This window comes from Eupeodes corollae, chromosome 1, assembly GCF_945859685.1.
Source record: "Eupeodes corollae chromosome 1, idEupCoro1.1, whole genome shotgun sequence".
Lineage (NCBI taxonomy): Eukaryota > Metazoa > Arthropoda > Insecta > Diptera > Syrphidae > Eupeodes > Eupeodes corollae.
In genome coordinates this window covers 88,470,032-88,492,855 of record NC_079147.1, presented here as the reverse complement: position 1 = coordinate 88,492,855, position 22,824 = coordinate 88,470,032, and the positions used below count along the sequence as shown (strand labels likewise).

The 22,824-nt window shown below is 36.6% G+C and overlaps 2 protein-coding genes across 2 annotated transcripts in view; one reads left to right on the top strand and one right to left on the bottom strand.

Annotated features, from left to right (window-relative positions):
• The first annotated feature begins 4,917 nt into the window (after positions 1 to 4,917).
• Positions 4,918 to 22,824, top strand: part of LOC129943505 (NADPH-dependent diflavin oxidoreductase 1) — an 80,610-nt gene continuing 62,703 nt past the window's right edge. The window contains exon 1 of the mRNA XM_056053009.1: positions 4,918 to 5,037. The gene's annotated coding sequence lies outside the window, so the exon portion shown is untranslated. The remainder of the gene's footprint in view (positions 5,038 to 22,824) is intronic.
• LOC129941225 (uncharacterized) lies at positions 14,062 to 19,239 on the bottom strand. The gene has a single exon (XM_056049814.1). The coding sequence runs from the start codon at positions 19,237 to 19,239 to the stop codon at positions 14,062 to 14,064; it is 5,178 nt and encodes a 1,725-aa protein (XP_055905789.1).

The window sequence follows — 22,824 nt, the reverse complement described above, 5'->3', positions numbered from 1 at the left end:
TAACAATTCGACTGTTAACAGTCGAACATTTCATCTTCAAATGTCCTATAGCAAGGAAATAAAAATAGAACAATTTATCTTCTCTGAAGACTTGTAGCAACCATATAATTCACAGTAGCTCATATTATATGGATTCTCGATTTATTCGAGAAAATATGCGTCAAGACAAGGTGTAATGGTAATCTTCTGATGAGCCCAACCATTACATCGGTTCAAAACGCATATTTTCACACCATGCTGGTTTATTTTTATATGCATTTTTCATGATTTTAAATCATATTTATTAAGTTATGTTATATGCTTGCATTGTACCAATTAAAACATTCTTTTAAATCCTAATATATAAAAATCACGAAACGACTTAAGTCCTTACAATTCTGCTTAATACATACCAACCTACCTTCCTTAATACTTACTTTTCTACATTGGCAACGACTGATTTTTGTTTACATTTAAGTAATTTATTTTATTTATTTATTTCAATATTTTATATTTACAGTCTCTCTTAGATTCCAGACTTAATTTTGTGTTTCATGATTGTACTATTCAAAAATACAGTTCTTGGCCATACTATTAGACACACTGCAGAATTTTTATAATTATTAGATTATACGCAATATTTTTAACGTTCAAGAATGGATGTATGGTTACATTTGTATGCAAGATGTAGCTCCATGCCACACAGTCCGGTACATTAAAACTTATTTGAGGGATGAAAACACCCCTCTGTTGGACTGGCCGGGAAACACCCCTGATTTGAACCCATTGAAAACGTGTGGGAGATGATGAAGAAGGAAGTAGCTTAAGATACGGTAACTTATTGAAAGATTAATTCACTTGTGGAATCACCATGTAGAAATGTAGGAAACAGTCAAATCATGCATTGACTGTATGCCGCCAAGAATTGAGGCTCTTATTAAAGCAAAAGGATGTTCAAATGGAAGACATGTGCATTCAAGAGGACACAAGCGTCCACAGGTTTTTCTCACAACCCACCTCTGCCTATCAACTCCTACTCTCACCTCCCCGTGGTGAACATCGGATGCCTAGGACCTCAACTGGAGATTGGGTTCCAACCCCAGTAGAAAGTTGTAGGGGGTAGCAAACGAGAGAGGGGGGAGAAGTGTTTCCACTAAGGCACCTCTCCTTATCCAGACGGCAGCGGAGGAATTCGGAAGATGGAATCAACGGTGGGGTCTACAGTTCCAGTAAGGTTGAACTACTTAGTGAACACCTCATAGGGCTCTTTCGACTTATTTGGAGCCCAGGCCTTTAAGGAGCGGTTTTATCCGGCTTCCCATCCTTAGAGTTATACTCAGGATCTGGCCCTCCAGGTTGGAGGTTGTGACTTCGGGGTGACTTCCTGGCCACGTAAGAACTTCATAGTTGCGAAGCACCAACAAGCCTCGGATATGGATGGATTTACTGTTGACAACCTACGCAAACGAATTAAGGACAACGAACTTCGGATATGCACGTGGAATGTTAGGTCCCTTAACAGACCACGTGCGGCCGTAGAATTGCGGATGCCCTAGGAGACATCACCGACATCCAGGAAATACGATGGGATGGGCCGGGCAAAAAGAGGATGAAAAACTGCAATATTTACTATGGTGACTGCTACCACGAAAACCAACAGCGCATATTTGGATGCAGCATCGTCATTGGAGCCAGACTTAGGCAAGAAGTCTTCAGCTATAGGTGCATCAATGAGTGCCTCATAACCATACGCATCAAGGCTAAATTCGGCAACATTAGCCTGATATGCGCACACGCCCCCACAGAAGAGAAAGACGACAACACCAAAGATATGTTCTTTGAGCTATTAGACAAAACATATGAGCAGTGTCCTAGCTAGGAAGGGAAGACATCTTTGGTGGAATAATCGGGAAGAACAGCCTGCACGACAACACTTCCGACAACGGATTCAGGCTCATAAATTTTGCTGCGGGGCGAAACGTCATGGTAGCCAGTACGCGTTTTCCACACCTCAACATCCACAAAGGAACTTGGACTTTTCCAGATCAATCTACCGTCAACCAGATTGACCATAATGTGATCGACGCCAGACACGCTTCCCGCATCATGGATGTCTGAAGTTTCCGAGGATCTTAAATCGACTCGGACCATTACCTCGTTGTAGCCAAGGTAGCACTTCGGGTTTCCAGACCCAAGGCAAAACAGAGAGGTGCTGGGAGAAGGTACAACAACGGCTACTATCGCTACTATCTCTTGAAGTCCTCTGCCGCCAACACAATATATCGTAAACCAGTGGAAACATTGTCAAGATACAATCAGAGAAGCCGCCTCTGATGTGCTGGATCAGATCAGCAGCCACCAACAAGGAACCCCTGGTTTGATGAGGAATGTCGACAGACAAATGCAACCAAACAACAGGCACGCCATGAGAAGCGTGCGGTCGAAGATGTTGAGAGGTTTAAAAGCGGGAATGAAGTTCGAAAGTTTTATAAACAGGTGAAACGAAATTCACAGGTACATAAACCTAGAACCGAAGGCTGCAATGACGAATGTGGAAACATCATAGTGGAACCGCAGTCAATGCTGAGGATATGGAAGGACCGAATTCGGCTGTCAGGCAGGATGATTCATTCAACATAGACGACGAAAGCCAACAATCCCGTCCTTCCGACTTAGACGAAGTAAAGATTGCCATATCTAACCTAAAGTCTAATAAAGCGCATGGCTCGAATGCCGAGCTCTTAAAAGCAGCTTAAAATAAGTTGGTTAGGAGCGTGCACCAACTTATCTGTAAGATATGGTCGGAAGAAAGCATGCCCGAGGAATGGAACCTCAGTATTGTTTGCCCGATCCTGAAAAAAGGAGACCCCCTAAACTGCACCAAACTACAGAGTAATCAGTCTACTTAACATCGCCTATAAAATCTTCTCTGCCGTAATCTAAAGCCCATCGTCAACAACCTGATAGGTCCTTATCAGTGTGGTCTTAGTCCACAGTATATCAAATAATCATATTGCGGCAAATCCTGGAAAACCCCAAGAACACCAAATCGACCCCCACCATCTTTTTTATCGATTTCAAGGCCGCATATGACATCATCTACAGGGACGAGTTGTATAGAGCCATGTCTAGTTTTGGCATCCCTGCCAAACTCGTCCCTTTGTGCAGGATGACCATGGAGAATATGCGTTGCTCCATAAAGGTTGAAAACAACTTAACAGAACCTGTCAAGGAAGGTTTTAGACAAGGTGATGCGCTGTCATGTGATTTTTTTAACATCGGGGTTGAAAGAATAGTGCGGAGCTCACACGTCAACATTAGAGTCACTATCTTTCAAAAGTCTGTGCAATTACTGGCATATGCTGATAACATTGACATAATCGGAAGAACTCAGCGTAATGTCAATGGGGCTTTTGTGAGTATTGAGGCAGAGGCGGCAAAAATGGGTTTAACGGTAAATGAGGGCAAAACAAAGTACATGCTGTCATCAAGAAAGGACATACAACACCGACGTCTTGGTCAAAACGTCACCATCGACAGACGTAACTTTGAAGTAGTCAAAGATTTCGTCTACCTAGGCTCCGCTGTAAACGCAGAAAACAACACCAGCGAACGAAGAATAACTCTTGCTAACCGCGTGTCTTTGGACTAAGAAAGCAATTGAGTGGTAAAGTCCCCTCTCGAGGGACCAAAGAGTTGCTATATAAGACCCTTATCCTCCCAGTCCTGCTATACGGTGCAGAAGCATGGACTATGACAAAAGCGGATGAAAGCACCTTGGTTCGCTTCGAGAGAAAAGTTCTTGGTGTGATCTACGGTCCCGTATGTATCGAAGGGAAGTGGAGGAGAAGATGGAATGACGAGCTGTATGGGCTGTAGCTAAAGGGTAAAATTCCAACGACTAAGATGTCTGGGTCACGTAGAGCGCATGGAATCCAATGCTCCGGCCCAGAAAGTCTTCGAATCCACACCCACAGGACAGCGCAGTAGAAGAAGACCGCGGATCAGGTGGCGCGCACAAGTGGATGATGACCTCAACCAACTTGGAGCGCGAAACTGGAGATATCTAGCTAGGGACCGAGCTAGATGGAGAAGTTTGTTGGGTGAGGCCCTAGGGCACACATGACTGTAGCGCCACCTTAAGTAAGTGAGTATTAAATCAAAAGGAGGTTCAGCAAATTATTGAAAAAAATTACAACAATAACAACAACAATAAACTGAAAATATTAATGTAAAAACAATTCTTTAAATCTTTTGCATACAAAATAATTTAAATGCATTTAAATATTCGAAAACCCGATTAAAATAGCTGAAAATTACAATTTTGCATAAATTCTAAAGTGGGTCTAATAATATGGCCAGGGACTGTATATACAAAGATTTAAGCTTATCGATAGCATTCGTCTCCTGTTGCTTTTTGATTTTGCACGTCTTGTCATCTTGTATTCGTAAACAAACAAAACACAGCGGTTTGATTTTGTTATCTTTTGTGTGCATCAAAATGTATTAAAAACATCAGAACAAATGAAATAATTAAAATAATATTGTTTAGTCTTTTGTAAAGCTGCTTAAAGTATTGATTGATTGTATCCCATCAGCCGTGTTAAAAATTGTTTTAATTTAAATAATATAATTCTATATTTTTATTTTTAAACTTCATGTTTTGTTGCGAGTGTATTGTATTTGTATCACAAACAGTACACCCGGACATTTTGATTGAACAAAATAAAAACTCAAGACCATGATAACATCTTTCGATATGGAGCTAAGTAGAGTTGCAATATTTTCATTATTGTCATGGCTCATGAAAGAATATTAAACATTTCCATACGATGCAGTCGACTTTTATTTTCTAATTCGCAAGTAAGACAAATCTAAATTCATTTTAACTCATAGCCCATTTGAATGATTTCGTTCTAGATTCCTAAAGACCATCGCAACTAATCGCTAAAATTAAGATTGTATTTTGCATCGGAGCCCATATTACCTCCTGTGTTAACTTATCCCGCTATTTGTACATCAAGGACAAAGAACCTATTAAAACAAGTTATTGCTATTGTAAGTTATAAAACCTTTGTTATATTTTAAGGCAATATAAAATACTTCATTCACAATCAACTTCATTCCTTAACCGTTAATGTTGACCAAGGCAACTGGTTAGTTTGTCAAGTGTTTTAATGTACCTACACAATTCTTCTTGGCTTCGTTATTCTGGCCAGTCAATACCGGAAGGAAGGTATGTTGAGATCTTTGCTGAGTTAAATCAATTAACTCAGCTTGTCGATGAGCCAACTCGAATCCCTGACGTTGCAGGTCAATCCGCCAACACCCTAGACTTGTTTCTTACCTCTGACCCTAATAAATATACAATCAGTGTATTATTATGGTTACAAATTTAATTCTTTGTGAAATGAGAAATTTTATCCCGAACAGGGTAAAATCTATCAAACCCAAAAAGAACTCATGGTTTGATTCGAGCTGTAAAGAGGTTATTAGGATCAGAGATGTAAGTTTCCGTTGTTACAAAGCCAACCCCACTGAGGAAAACCGGAATAAGTTTAAACAAACTAGAAATACTTGCAACGGCCACATTCGACGAACCAAATTTTTGCGTGACCAGAAATTAAGGCAAAAAATACTACAATGTCCCAAAGGTAGTAAACATTTCTGGTCATTTGTAAAAAACGTACGAAACACCACGTCATCCTCGGTTCCAAAGCTTGTCCACAATGACGCTTCCAATGTGAGCTCGATCGATAAGCCAATTTGCTTGCAGCACAGTTTACTGTTAATTCGACGCTACCGGAGAGTGTCATGAGTCCTCCTGTTCTTGAGAGCGTAAACGATTCTATGGGACTAATCTTCTTTCGCACTCGTGCAGTTGCAAGAGTACTGAGAGACCTTGACATACACAAATCCGCTGGCCCGGATAGTATTCCTCCTATTGTTCTGAAGAGGTGTTCTTCAACGCTGGCAAAACCAATGCGTAAGCTTTTCCATCTGTCCTATTCTACAGGTCTCTTCCCGAGTGGATGGAAAACTGCATTTGTCCAGTCTGTCCCTAAAAAAGGTGAATCATCCTCAGACTCTAACTATCGTCCAATAGCACTCACGTCCCCACTTTTCCAAAGTCATGGAAACGCTGATTAATTTTCAGCTTAAGAAATATCTTGAAGAACGGAAGCTTCTTAATGACCGGCAGTATGGCATTCGTAGCAATAGGTCCACTGGTGATCTCATGGTTCATCTCACCGAACAGTGGAACAAATCTTTACATCGTTTTGGAGAAAGTAAGATTATTGCACTTGATATTTCAAAAGCATTTGATAGAGTTTGGCACCAAGCTCTCTTATCGAAAATGCGTGCTTTTGGTATTGATGAATCTCTTCTTCGTTGGATTAGAAATTACCTTTCTAACCGTTCAATACAAGTTGTATTGGATGGTTTCAAGTCTGAAATTCATAAAATAAATGCTGGTGTACCCCAGGGCTCCGTTTTGTCTCCGACTCTCTTCCTTATATCCATAAACGATCTTTTGTCTGTCACTTCTAATCCATTAAACTGTTTCGCCTACGACAGTACCCTCAGCTTTTCATATTCATTCTTAGATTCTCATCCTTGTCCTTCGGATGTGGAACTTCAACGGCAGTGTATGATAAGCTCATTAAATTCTGATCTTGACAGCATTGTACAGTGGGGAATCAAAAACCGTGTAGAATTTAATGCTTCGAAAACTCAATGCTGTCTCCTGTCGTTAAAGCGTATCACACCCCCGATATCTATGAGTGGCACTTGCTCCAAGAAACTAATCAACTGTCAATACTTGGTATGTGTATCACAGATCACCTTTTATGGAACGATCATATATACGATATTATACGATATTGCCAAAAATGCTGCCAGGTACTTAGGACTTCTCCGACGGTGCAAGAAATTCGTCACCCCTTCTGATCTGGCTGTAATTTACAAAGCCTTCATCCGCCCAAAGCTTGAATATAATTCGCATATCTGGGCAGGTGCCCCTAAAACAAGTATAAATCTCTTGGATAGAATACAAAAAAGGGCTTTAAAAATGATAGGCGATAGAACTATAATCGAAACATTTACATCGCTAGAACACCACCGCAATGTTTCATGCCATTCGTTGTTTTATCGATATTTTTACAAACAATGTTCTGTCGAATTAGCCAGTTGCATTCCACCCCTTAAACGATTTAGCCGTAATACTCGCACTTCCAGGAATGCTCATCAGTTTTTCCCTCCCATTTTGATGTTCAGAACTTTAAGACCAATGTGCACCGGTATCTTCTTTTAAATCCTTCCCTATTTTCCTAATACTCGCACTATGTTTAAATAAAAATATATAAAGGGTACTAATAACCCCTTGAGTGCCTGTAAATTATAAAAAAGGGAGATTTTTCTTGATACCTTTCCAGTCAACTTTCCATTAAAGTTGAAATCTGGCCAATCAGATACTAGAAACTTGCCTTACTTTCAAGTCCCTTATATGTCTTCTGAACCTACCCCTCATTGTTTCGCGACGAAGATCACTTTTGGTTGAATAGATACGCCAATAAACAAAACTGTCGTACTTGGAGTGGTGATAATCCTCAAACGTTTGTTGAGACACCGTTAAATCCACAACATCGGGCTGAACGTCATAGGGCATGTTCAAGCAACATAAAGGACTTCATTTACAGTCAACTTCATTCTTTGAACGTAAATTTTGACCAAGGCAACTATAGTTAATTTTTCAAGTGACATGAATTTCAAATTCAGAACTTTAGTTCACAAACCTGTAATTTAAGTTCATAGTACATCAAAATCACTATTATCTACAAACACTTCTATTTTGTATTGTAAAGAATTGACAAGGAACCCTATTTAAGAAAGAATTAAATGAAGTTGTGCAGAAAATACATATATTAATCATAGAGTAATAAAATTCAGCATTCAGTTGAATAAAAAAACATGATCAATTGTCAGTATTGGTTGCATTCACAAAGCTAGCGGCTACGTAGTCAAAATTTAACCAGTGTTGTGAATGCAAAGCCTACACTTCAAAGCTAGTCAATCTGGAACTGTCATATTATTGACAAATGCAAATATATAAAATAAGAAACATTTTTGATTTGATAACTTTAACTTATCTTTTGTTTTTTTTTTTTAATTCAATAAAATCAAATTGGAATGATTTATATTTGTACCTATTTAAATATTGAACGATTTATTTCATTTTGAATTCGTGTTTCTTTACCGAGCACCTGATTGTGAAACGTCAAAATCATCTCCACTAGCTTTGTAGCTGAATTTTTTACACTACACTACAAAGCTAGTCAATCTGGAACTGTCATATTATTGGCAAATGCAAATACATAAAATAAGAAACATTTTTGATTTGATAATTTTAACTCATTAACTTCCCATAGATAGTTATTGTAATGGGTCCGATTTGTCAAATAGAAAATTTTGACATTTCTCGAAGTTTCTAGGTCCCTAGAGTCGAAATAAAAGATTTTTAGAAAGATGTCTGTGCGTGCGTGTGTACGTACGTTCGTACGTCTGTACGTCCGTACGTTTACGACGTTTTTTCGTCGTCCATAGCTCAAGAACCAGAAGAGATATCGATTTCAAATATATTTTGTTATACAGATAATAAGACAGAAAGATGCAAAAGGGCTCTCAGGAAAATTGCGTGGGTGTTTTTTTTTACCATAGCAGTTTGAAAAAAATGTGAAACTTTTCGTTAACCCTAAATATCTTACGAACTAAAAACGCTAGAGACTTGAATTAAATTTTATATAATACATTGTAACGTGATACCAAAGAAGTATATTTTTTGAATAAAATCCACCTAACGGTTTTTTTATAAATCAAAAAAACTGAAAAAAAATGTGTTACCTCCAAAATTTTACTACTTAAATATGATTTCATCTCCAAAAAAATTTTGTGCAACGAAGAATAATGTTTTTGACATCTGATAAAATTTTGAGAAAAATCGAATTGACAGTTTTTTTTATAAAAAATAAAAATCTAAAAAAAAATTAACAAAACTCGTTTAGTTGGAGGAGACTTATTAAGATCTACTAAATTTAAGTCTGAACCCAAATCAGAATTTAAATTTAAGAAGGAACAGCATCCTTCTTAAGATATTTTCTTCCCACAAACTCGGGACAAAAATGGTCTCCACATACAAAGTATTTGCCTTCATTTCTGAATCCACATACCTGCCTCTACAAATTATTCAAAATTTAATTTTTTTCACTAGAACCGCACTTAAAAATTTTCAAATTAGGGTTATCTCTTTTCGTTTTCATACAAACGGAACAAGAAACTCCAGATAATCTCTTATCACCCAAAAAACTAAATGCACAGCGTACTACGTCGAACGTAGAATCGACGTAAAAAAAAACTCAAAAGGGTTCATTGGCAAACGAACACGAATTCAAAAAAGAAAATGTATTAGTGGTGTAATCGTTACAAAGTAACGATTACTTCAAGTAATCAAAGTAATCGATTACTACCAGAGTAACGATTACCAGTCGAATCAATTACTTTTAGTAACTTTTGGATTTGATTACTTCTAGTTACTTTTGGATTTGATTACTTTTAGTTACTTTTGGATTTGATTACTTTTAGTTACTTTTGGATTTGATTTCTTTTAGTTACTTTGGGATTTTCATTTGAAAGATCTTTTTGGATTTAATTTTGTTAGTTTTTGATACGAAATGCATCATAATGATACTGAAACTGATTACGATTATAGAAATAATTATTTGGAAATGAAATATTGGAAAAGAAAGTGGAAGAGTTTCTGAATTTGTTGATACTGTTAATATTTGTTGCATTTATTTATACAGAATTAAGATTTGTACAAAATTTGTACAAAAAGATCTTGACTTTCATCTTTGGCTACATGACAATTCACAATAAATATAATTTACTTGTGGCCTAGCCTAAAACTTTGGATCAAACTAATAAATATTCACAACGAAGGTTACTTATGTACCAATAAACAGAACAGGAAAATCTAAATCGAATTGGTGGAGCTGTAGGTTAACTTCTTAAGCTCAAATTGATCAATATTCACAAACAGGCTACTTACTTACTAACAATGGACAAATCTAAATGCGATAGGTGGCATTGTAATCTAACTTCTACGTTTTTAGATCAAACTAATTCATTTGTATATTACTAAATATTGTTATATTAAACTAAGAGTTTTGAGTGCAAGGCATTATGCATAGAAAACAAAGTTTATAGAAAAAAATTGTGAGTAAAGTAGTTGTATAATAAATTAAAAACAATATATTGCAATTGAAAGTTTAATTAAACTACTAGCTCTGTTAATCAAACAAATATTTTGCGCAAAATAAATAATTCTATTATTGATCTGCATCTATCAAAACAGAAAAATTGATTTATTTTTGATTTAAGATCTATATTTTAAGGCAGATTTACCCAGCGTTACCACTTTACTTCAATTGATGTAGATCTACTTCTTTTTTTCAAATAAATTAAAAATCTACGTCCTACTTTGCACCATCATCAAAATATTGAAATCTACTTCATTTTTAAGATCTGAGTTTCTACCTACTTCAATTTTTATAAAAATAGACTGAATTTACTCCTTTTTTCTATTTATCACTTTTATATGTAGTCTTCAAAATCCCTTGAGTATTTTCATTTGCGGTGAGGTTCCGTTTTATCTAATATATTCTAGGTTAACCCCTTTGTCATTTTTACTTTCGACATATAGCAGGTCCTATATAAATAGCCAGTTTTGCATTCGTAAACAAATTCGAATTGAATTTTTTCAAAAACGGACCAATAGATTTTTTTTAATTTTTGCTAAAATTTGTGTTCTTGTTTGGCTTCTTTCAATATAAAAAAACATATTTGTATTGCTCCAAAAGGGTACCCCAGATAGAACAGTTATTTTGTTTTTAGGTTTTCATAAGAACTAAACTATTATTTTCTGCCAAAAATGTAATTTTCTTTTTGATTTGATATCTTGAAAATAGGCCATCATTATTTACAAATTTTAAATGGAGGACGTCTTATAATTAGTTAAAAACTATATACCAAAAATATTTGTATGCTAAAATTCAAAAATGATTTTCAAATACAAATTTTAAAAAATTAAGGGTTTCTTGAGAAATCAAATGGCGTTCATACATATTTTTAAAATACAGAAAATAGTTTTAAACAGATTTTTTTTTTGATATATAAGCGAGTTCTTGCGAACCAGTCGTGCATTTTTTTGTTTGCGTTGAGTTGAGCTCTAGTATCATTTTGGTTTTGATTTTTTGTTTTCAATATGAAAAGATATTTTCAAGTTGTCCAAAACCAAAGATAAAAGGTTTGTTGATGTATTAAAATTGTATTACGAAAACAATAACCTTTGCAATCAAAACATCCTAAAGTCATTTCATTTCACCAACACAAGCCCATTCTTTGCGTTTTTATTGCCAACAACCAAGAATTAATTTAAGAAACGTTACATTAACTATTGAATTATATGATGTGAAGGCTTAAATAGTTCTAGTTTTTTTTTTAAATTTTTATATATAATTTAATTTAAAAATATGGAGAATAATATGGAAAAGGTAATTTTTGAAATCTACTTAAATTTTTCTCAATCTACTTCACTTTTTTCCTAAAATCTACTTCCACTTTTTTTTGAGAAGTGGTAACGCTGATTTACCCCTTATTGCATTAATACTAATGCAGCAATAAAAACATTTTAAGCTGGAAATTTGACAGCTGTAGCTCACCCGAAAACGTTAATATGTACACGAAGTTGCACTAATATATTAAAAAGATTTGAGCTTGTTATCAATACTTTATTCAATTCAGCTGAAATGTATTAAATAGAATTTTCGGATTTCTTATGAAATGGATTTATTTAGAATTTGAGACTAGATCCAATTTATTTTTGGCATCACAACATATACATATGTAGAAGAAAAACTACAATGACACCTACCGGGTTTAGATTTTGCAATGATGTTTTTGGTGAATAAGCCGACTAGTGAATATTGATCACTTGGACCTAAAATTGTAGACCACAATTAAATAATATGTATTGTAAACTGTCATACCACCAAAGACGAAAGACGCCGCGGCGTATTATTGTTAATAAACTTTATTTTTGCATATATAAAACAAAAAATATCAACAGTATCCAGAAGCTCTACTTGAACCAATGCCTTTTCCAATATTTTATTTCCATAAAATTATTTCAGAAATTGTTATCACTTTCAGTATATATAAATGAATAACTAAATCCAGAAATATCTTAAAAATTTATAACCAAAAGCTACTAGAAGCCAATAAATCAAAAAATTTATAATTGATGTACTTGAGATATGGCCCATGAAAAAATGTGTCCCAAACATACGGTTGTGCAAACATACAGACAAACTTACACACACCCAAAAAACCATTGATTTAGATTCCTGTTTCAGGTTTTATAAAAATCTACCTTTGAGCTTGCAATAACTCAAACAAAAATGATTAAAATTGAGTCCTTAATCACGTATTTTTTTAAAGTAAACACAAAGTAATCGTTAAAAACTAACGATTACCTTGAAAAAAGCAACTAGAGTAAAGATTACCTAGAAGTAACTACTTTTCACATCACTAAAATGTACTTATCTATTTATCTTTCGAAGGCAACTCACAGGTCAACGTCTGTTGCTGGGATATTTACAATAAAGAGAAGTGTTATTTAAAATTAATTTATGGTTCAAGGGAAAACGCTACTAAGAAAAACCTTTATTAGAATCTTAAAAACTAGTATTGCTTAGGCCCCATTATCAACAAAACGCAGAAGTTGACAGTAATTTTAGGTGTTATTTTGGTTAGATACGTTTCTGATAAGATTGTTGTCAGAGAAGGAGCAGTTTAAGAAAAAATTCTCTTGTTGTTTGTTAACAAGTTTCTAAACTGTGTAAGCATTAGCCTTATCATGGACTTTTTTAGTTGAGTAATGCCATGGTAATCCGAGCATCATTTTCAAAACTTTATTTTGACTTACTTGAAGTTTTTGAATGTGCGAATGAGGTGCGCCATAAAGTAGTATTGGTTGGAAAATAGTTTTAAATATTATTAATTTATTTTGTTTGCTTAGACTTGAGTTCTTGTGAATGAAAGGATATAAAATCTTTATTGTTAAGTTGATTTTGTTAATTGTAGTAAGTAAGCTTTTTATCTAAAAATATGCCGAGGTATTTGCAGTTATCTGACCATTCGATTTCATTGACACAGATTTTTAGTTTTTTGTCCGGTAAGTAACAAGAATTTCTTCGACGTGTAAACCATGTTGCTATTGTCTTCGTACCGTTGACTTTAATTTTCCATTTGTAAAAAAAAATATTTCTCAATAAGAACTATGGCTTCTTGCAATTCAGTGAAGACATTTTGAAATAAAACACTGGAGGCAAATAAAACGGTATCGTAAGCTAACATTTGGGTTGGGAATCGGGAAATCTGACAAAAAAATATTGAATAAAATTGGGCCCAAAACAGATCCTTGCGGGACACCTGCGGGAACTTCATACATTGAGGATCTTACGTTTCCCAAATGGACTGCGAATTTTCTGCCTTCCAGAAAACTTTTTATAAATTTTATGATTAGGATAGGAAAGTTAAATTTGGCAATTTTGAAAATAAGGGCATTGTGCCAGACTGTGTCAAAGGCTTTTTCGATGTCCAAAAGGACCATAGATTTTCTTACACCAAGTGTAAAGTTCGTTTAAATGTGGACTGTATCGTATTTTTGTTATAATTTATAATCGTAGCTTTAAGAAAAACACGCTTTTTTCCGACCTTCTCGTTTGAATTTAACTTTATTGTGTCGTGATAGCCACGGCAAGCTTTACAAAAAATGAACGACGAAATTTTTAACGAAAGAATAAATGACGAAGCAAAGAATAAGAATGGGTTACAAGTTAAGTCGTTAACAAAATAATACAAAATTAATTCACAATAATAGGATAGGTAAATTTAAGTACATAACACAATGACAAATTAAATATAGACTGGTAAACATCCTCCCGCCGTTGAAAGATATTTCAACTACGTATCTATGAATAGCGGACATAGCTTGGAAATCGGTCGCTTTGTTTCTCCCCTTGATGTTCTAACGGATACAACCCGAACTAAACCATCAGTTCCTGGATAGACTTGAGTTACTCTACCAATGAGCCACTGGCATGGGGACTGATTGTCTTCTTTGACGATAACGATATCATTTATTTCGATGTCCTTGAGCTTCTCAGCCCACTTGTTTCGCTTTTGGAGCTGACTGATGTAATCGCTCGACCACCTTTTCCAAAACTGTTGAACAAGTCGCTGAACATATTGCCATCTCTTTAACGTTTTAACGCCATCGTCAATGGGCTGGTCAGGAACACTTGTCATGGGACGCATAATTAAAAAATGTGCTGGCGTAAGAGGATCAACGTCTCCTTCAAAACGGGAACACAACGGTCGCGAATTGGCGCAAGCTTCTATCTGACAAAGTATTGTAGTAAATTCCTCGTACGAAACTATGGTATTGCCTAGTATTCTGCGGAGATGAAATTTCACCGTTTTGACACCGGCCTCCCACAAACCACCGAAATGTGGAGCATGTGGAGGTATAAAGCGCCAGTTTATGCCCTGGGTGGTCAATTCGTCTGTGACATCACCTTGAAATTGGTCAGAGAGAAATTCTTTGGACCATTCGCGAAGCTGATTATTGGCGCCGACGAAATTCGTGCCATTGTCGCTGAAAATGGTGTCGCAACGGCCACGCCTGGCAACGAAGCGTCGTAAGGCAGCTATAAAAGCTTCTGTGGTCAAATCCGTAACTGCTTCTAAATGAAGAGCTTTGGTAGCTAAGCAGATGAATAAGGCGATATAGGTTTTAAATCGCTTGGCACCACGACCTTTCCATGAGCTTACGATAAAGGGGCCAGCGTAATCAACGCCGGTGTTGTTGAAAGCTAATCCTGGTTCCAGTCGCTGCCTAGGTAAATCTCCCATCTGTTGTTTAAAGGGAATAGCACGCTGTCTCATACAATCTGGGCATTTATAGATGCATCTCTTTACCGCATGGTGTACATCGACGATAAAATGCTCCAACGATAATAAGTATGTCATTTGGCGAATTCCCGCATGAAGATTTCGCATATGGCAATCAAGAACGATGAGGTCTGTTAACCGATGCTTCGTGTGAAGGATTACAGGATACTTTTGATTAAATGGCAACTCGGCATTTGACAACCTACCACCTACACGTAGTACACCATCTTCATCAATAAACGGGTTCATTCGAAAGATTTTACTTTTCGCTGGGACGGGTTTGTTACGAATTAAACAATCAATTTCATTGGAAAACGATGCTCTTTGTGATAATCTGAGTACAGCGATCTTGGCCGAATTAATGTCACTCGGTGACAGCCACAAGTTATTCAATGTACTCCTAGGCCTTCGGTACTTTCGAATTAAACGTATACAACGCGCAACGACGTGAAGAAGTCGGTTGAGGCTACTAGACCATTGAAAAATATCCCACTCAGGCTCGGCTGAGCTTGCGAAACAAGAAACTTCGGCTTCTTCGACGGCTAGCTTTAAATTGGGTAATTTCGTGAAAATAACATCAGATTCTTGAAGGAATAACGGCCCCTTCCACCACAAATTTAATAAAGGCAAATGTTTGGGCATAATTCCTCTTGTACCACAATCCGCTGGATTTTCTGCAGAACGCACATAATGCCAAACTGAAGACGGTAGTTCAGCAGTAATTTGGGCTAATCGATTATCGACAAACACGTTTTTAGAGCGAGGGTATCCCTGGATCCAATGCAACACTGCCGACGCGTCTGTGTATGCAAAGCATTCGATGTTATGTGAGAAGAGTGACTCTTTAGTCTTGCTAAGCAGTTTGGTTAGCAGTAAAGCGCCACACAACTCGAGCTTGGGAATGGTCAACTTCTTTCTAACTGGTGCGACACGCGTTTTAGCACAAACGAGCGATGTGCAAACGCGTCCATCAGTTCTTTTAACACGACAGTATACTGCTGCAGCATATGCGGACTCAGACGCATCCGCGAATCCATGCAGCTCAATCAATTCCCCCCTTTCATGCTGGATCCATCGAGCAATACGAATCAACGCAATGTTTTTTAGATCAGTCCTAATATCAGCCCATTCCTCGTAGAGTTCTGAAGGAATTATCGAATCCCAACTTACTCCTTTAAGCCATAACTTCTGCATAAAAAGTTTCATTTTGATTACGGTAGGCGAAAGCAATCCTAGTGGATCAAAGATCCGAGCGATATCAGATAACACCTCCCTCTTGGAGATTTGGGATCGTAACGACGGTAATTGTAAACTGAATTTGAAGATATCAGCTTCAGTATCCCAAACTAATCCAAGTAATTTAACGCTAGAGTCACCCATTGGCAGGTCACTTGAAATTTCGAGGCTTTCGGCTTCAAATGTTGATAGGAATGTCGACGAGTTAGAAGCCCATTTCCGAAGCTCCATTCCCGATTCCCTAAGGATTTTACACAAATGGTTTTTAGTTTGAACCGCTTCTTCAACCGAGTAGAACCCTTCGTTGTAATCATCGACGTAAAAATGGTACTTTAGGCTGTTGCTGGCTTGAGGATATTTTGTTGAACCGTTAATACCTATCTGCTTGAGGACTCTGGTAGCAATAAAGGATGCCGGAGCCGTTCCATAAGTCAGAGTCAAAAGACGATAGTCGATAGGTTCTTGGTTAACGTCCTCTCTCCAAACAATTCGTTGGTAATTGGTATTATCGTCGTTGACCAAGATTTGGCGATACATTTTAGCAATATCCGACTTTACTGCTACCGCGTATTTTCGAAATCCTATTAGTGAGGTCACGAGATCGTTTTGTATGACAGGTCCTACCATCAAGCAATCGTTAAGCGAAATGCCATTACTCGATTTACAAGACGCGTTGAATACTACCCTCAGCTTCGTCGTTGTGCTAGAGGGTTTTAGGACGGCGTGGTGAGGCATATAAAAGGAAGGCTGATGTAATTCGCTCGGCGAAACGGGTGCCATGTGACCTAATAGCTCATACTCACGCATAAATCGTATATATTCCTGTTTTAGATCAGGATTATTGACAAATCTCCTTTCCATCGAATGAAGGACACGAAGAGCCGCATTCCGTGAGTTCCCGAACTCAACGGTTGACGTTTTAAATGGAAGCCTTATTACATATCGACCATCGGGCCGAACACAGTGGGTTGAAACGAAGTGATTTTCGATCTGCTCGTGTACGTCGGATTGCGAAGAGTGGATATCTGGAAAGTCTTCATATCCCAAAAATCTTTGGAGCAGATAATCGAGATCAATCGCAGTTGTAAAGATTTTAAATTGTTGCTGACTATCAGAAGAAATGTTTCCTGCGAGTATCCACCCGAAAGCAGTGTTTTGAGCTGTTGGCGAACCTGACGGATGGATGATTTTACCATCCGATAGGATATTGAAGAAAACATCAGATCCGAGCAGAATATCGATTTTATTGGGAATAAAACATTGAGGATCCGCTAGATGAAGATTATCAAAAAACGCAAGTTTTGATTTCGAAACCGGTAAGGTAGGTAAATCGCCAGTCAATTTTGGGAGTATATATGCCTTTGTAGAAATTATAAACTTTGACTCACCTGATGAGTGTAAACTCAAACTTACAACTCCTCTTGTTCCCAAGGAACTGCCGTTTTGACCAATTCCATGAATAGGTATTCTGGCGTGAGATCTCTTCAAATTTAAGCGTTGTACACACTCTTCTGAAATTAATGTTGCTTGCGACCCGGAATCAAGCAATGCTCGGCATTTATGTAGCTGGCCGCGAACATCAACAACAAAAACTATAGCTGTAGGTAAAAGTGTGTAGCACTCCCGGAGCGCATTATTAACTGAATGTACCGACATTCCACAAGCTATATTTTTTGAACAACTCGGTAAACTTACGTCAGGCCCAACGTGACCTTGATGTAGCATCGTATTATGCTTTTGCGAGCAAAGCCTACATACAGAAAATTTACACTCAGAGATGTTATGTCTTACGCGAAGGCAATTTTCACAAATTTTATTTGACTGCACTAGTTCAACGCGCGCCGGTACCGAAAGATTGCGAAACTCAGTACATTGGTACAGATAGTGATTTCGTTTACATTTAATACACGGTTGTATAGATGTACTTAGGACGCGTTTACTCGCAGTTTTAAAGTCAACTTTTTTATTAACACGCACGTCCCGCGATAAATTAAGGCTTTCGAGTTCGTTTATGCGATCCTTTAAAAATTCAATAAGATCTTCGATGCTTGGATCTTCTTTGGTTTTAGTGGCTCGGACCCACAAAACTCGGGTTTCTTCGTCCATCTTTTTTGCGAGTACATACACTAATAGCGTATTCCAAGATTCGACTGGCTTTTTAAGAGCACGCAACGCATTTATGTTTTCGCTTATAGTTCTAAAGAAACACTTTATTTCGTCTAAACCGGTGCCTTTAAGCATTGGAAACTCAAAAAGCTTGTCGAAGTGTGCAACCGTTATAAACTGGGGTTTATCATAAAGCGATTTTAACAGATCCCATGCCACGTCAAAATTTGCATTGTTGGGAGACAAATGTTTTATGACCGACGACGTGTTACCTTTAAGGCATGAAAGCAAATAGTCCATTTTTTCAGCTCCCGAAATATTTTCCTTTGACTGGACCATCGCGACGAACAAATCATGAAACCGCATCCACTCGTCATAGCCACCATGAAACTCCGGTAGTTTCGTTTGTGGAAGTCGCGTATTCGAATCGACCTTTGTTATGTTTATGGATCTACGCGATTGTTCACTGACTGTTTTTAACATTTCGGTTAACGCGCACTGATTGTCAGTTAAAATTTGCAATGATTTATTGAGCTCATCACTCGCACCACCACCGAATGGATTAGAAACACCCTGCGAATCAATTATGTCAGATAAAATAGCAGCATTATTATAGTACGAATCCTCGAACTCGACACGATACTCGGTTTCGGATGATAAATCTGCTTCATCATCTAACAATGCTTCTATTTCATTTTGAATTCGTTCAAAATCGGTCATATAGGCGTCTAATTTTGTTTTTAAAGCCCGTGCTTTTGACACTTGTAGCGAAGGTGTTTGACAAGCGGCCGAAATTCGCGTAACTTGCCCTTTTAACGCAGCACGTTGACGTTTTAACACATCCATATCGAAAAAGAAAAACAAATAAAGTTAAATTAAATACGTTAGCAGAAAACAAAAAAGGTACTTTAAATTCAAAAGTGGCAGCACTAATCTTGACGTATGTGCTTTCGTTGTTTAATAAAACTCTCAAATTTCATACACATAGACACACATTTGATTTCCCCTATTTATTTTCTCTTGTATATTATGCGCGCACAACTCAACTCGCGAAGAATGTATGAGGACGAGGAGTATACATAAATAAGAGCACCGTTTGGAATTTGGATGATGATGAAGTTATTTGGGTGGTTGTTGCTTTTACTTGCAGGTATTCCGTACACACAAGAAATGCACAGCACACGACCGACGCGACGACACCACCCCACTCACAAACAAGCCTTTTCTCCTTTTAGCTTCACACACGTAGATGACACAAGCGCAAGACAAAGAAGCTTTTCTCTTCGTTTTTTTTAGAATTACCGTTGCAAGAAAGGTAACGGATCGTCTGCAAATTTCGATTTGCGCGTGATTTGAATTATTTAATGAAACACGAAATAATTTAATTTTTTTAGGGGTTGGTTTTGCACTTTACTGGGTGTTATGCACACACGAATCGCAAATTGAATAAAGTACAGCCGAAAACACACCCGAACCGACAAAAAAGGTTTTTCTTCGTGTCTCCCGCCGTCTGAGACGAAACCACGAAACTCGAACTAATTTAAGTTATTATTATTTTAGCAAAAATCCGGCTCGAACGGACCAAATGTAAAGTTCGTTTAAATGTGGACTGTATCGTATTTTTGTTATAATTTATAATCGTAGCTTTAAGAAAAACACGCTTTTTTCCGACCTTCTCGTTTGAATTTAACTTTATTGTGTCGTGATAGCCACGGCAAGCTTTACAAAAAATGAACGACGAAATTTTTAACGAAAGAATAAATGACGAAGCAAAGAATAAGAATGGGTTACAAGTTAAGTCGTTAACAAAATAATACAAAATTAATTCACAATAATAGGATAGGTAAATTTAAGTACATAACACAATGACAAATTAAATATAGACTGGTAAACACCAAGGTTTTGTTTTATTGAATTTTTAATTCTAACAATTTGGTGTATAGTTGAATGACTAGGTCTAAAACCAAACTGATAATCTGGGTAAAGATTTAAGGCACTGTATCTTGTCTTTAATAATTTTTTCTAAGATTTTACTCAAACAGTTAAGTAGGCTTATGGGTCTGTAGCTTAGTGGGTTTTCACGTGGTTTTCCTGGTTTCGCAATGGGTATAACTTTTGCAACTTTCCAACTGCTGGGAAAATAACTAAGTTTGATGCAAGAGTTTAGAAGGACGGTAAGGAATCTTGTGCCCTTAACTGGAAGTTTTTTCAGTAGAGTGTTGTTGATGTTGTCTAAACCTGGGGATTTTTTGGAGATTGTTGCTTTTATGAGTTGCTTCACTGTTTTATGGTTGGTTAAACAAACTGCATTCGTTGTTGTTTCTCTATTTAGAATTTCTTAAAGAAGATCCTGGATCTCACTTTCAGTAATATTATCACTAAGATGAGCTGAAATTAAGTGATTGTTGTTAAAAGCAAAAACACTCTAGTAAAGATATAAATCCTTCGTACGTATCACCCTCCAAAACCCATTTGTTTACATTGTTGTATTTGTAATGTGAACGAATTCAACGAGAAAAAATTGACGTGTTTTCACGCATACATAGACACACTTACTGAGTTTTTTGGGGAAATTTAATAAATTGGAGGAGAAATTACACGCACACTATGACAAAGTTTATGAGGCTGATTTCCGGTTTAGCTTGTAGGCAAACCAAGATGTCTACCGGGGATTTATATCTTTATATAGAGTGTTTTTGGTTAAAAGTAGCAGCAATGACATTTGCTTTCTCATTTTGTGTTATAAATAGCTCGTTTTGAATCCTTAATGGTGTAATGATATTGCCTCTTTTCTTAATTACCTTAAGCATCTTGCACATGAGCTACGAACTGCGAACTGCGAACCGTGGATGTTCGCATATTTTGACTTTCCTTTCACATGAGCTTTATATCTATTCGCAGCGAGCGACGAATTGTCAATTTATAATTACCCTTTTCAACAAACAAAACAAGAGTGGGATAATTTTGAGGTCAAGTTGAGCGCGAACAATTTATTCGTTGCAGTGTGGATGGTATGTGGAACGCGAATAGAGTTTGACAGTTCGTAGTATAATGGAGTAATTAAAATGAAACTCTAAATGAAACTATACTTTCGTTTTAACAAATTAATTATCTATCTTTATTGAAGCGTCTATTCACAACGGCGGTTGGTTTTCAGCTCTTCTTTTTCCCAATTCAAATCTTTTGCTTGAAGTTGGTTCTCGTTTGTTTTTCACAGTTCTTCTGATGACCGCGAGGTGGAGTGACTCAAGTATTAAAGTATAAGAATAGCTTAAGGCTCATATTACATTTAACATTTCTTAGTAAAATAAATTAGTAACAAATAACATTATGTAGTACAAATAAATACATTACAGTAGCAAACACACTGCAATTCGTTGCTACCAAATTGTTTTTACAAAATTCTCTTATTATAAAAAACAAAATGCAAATTTTATTATCCTAACATAATTTGAATTGGTTTCTTATAATTAAAATGTGTTTTTGTTTGAAATTGACTTTTTGAAATGTATAAAATCACGTTTGTTCGTCCATTCGTTCATTCGTTGTTCGCTCTCATGTGCAAGGCTCTTTAGTTATTTTCCAGAAAGTCTTAGTGCCTTTATCAAAAAGGAAAATATCTCATTCTTAATCTTGTTGTTTAGGAATTTTAAGTTGGAAAGAAAAGTTTCCTGTCTATATCGTATCCATTTTCTTCTTTCAGAGTTCCGTAAACGGATAATAGAAAGAATATAGTTTGGTAGAGTAAGTTTGTGGATATTGGCAGAAGGTTTTTTGGGTATGGAGAAATCAGTATCCCTTTTGATTATTTTAGAAAAATGTTCAACGTACTTGTCGATTTCGTGGGATGAATTAATGTCTTCGATGGATACAACATTAGGATTTAAGTTTTCTGTAACAAAAGACTTGTACCTAGTCAAATTTGCTGCTTTGTGGTTGTAACAGGTTCTTTCTAAAACTGTTGAGTAATTACAATTAAGTTCTAGACAAACAGGGAGGTGGTCGGAACCCAATTTGTTTAATGTTGTTGGGTTAGAAAGATTTGGATCACTGTTTGTTAAAAACAAATCAATTGTGGAGGGAGATTTTGAAAGGGACTTAGGAATGTAGGTGGAATCAGTTGTGTGCAAAATAGAGAAATACCGATTTGAGTCAATAGCATTGTGGAGAATATTTTCCCAAAAATTTGCTTTTAGGCAACCCCAAGATTGATGTCTTCAATTTAAGTCTCCACCTATAATTACATATTTTATTTCTTTGTCTTAAAAGTAGTTGCAAGTCATCTTTAAATTTAGTTTTCTTTTCAGCTCTACTGTTTCCTCATGGGAAACAGGAGGCAGGACTTCATACTTAATATTTTTTCTTATTATGACGGCAACGCCACTACCACCTGTAGGGGGCGTTCTATCAAGTCTAATGCATGCAAAATTT

Coding starts and splice junctions, on each gene's coding strand:
- LOC129941225 (XM_056049814.1), bottom strand. CDS start 19,239: ATGGATGTGTTAAAACGTCAACGTGCTGCGTTAAAAGGGCAAGTTACG.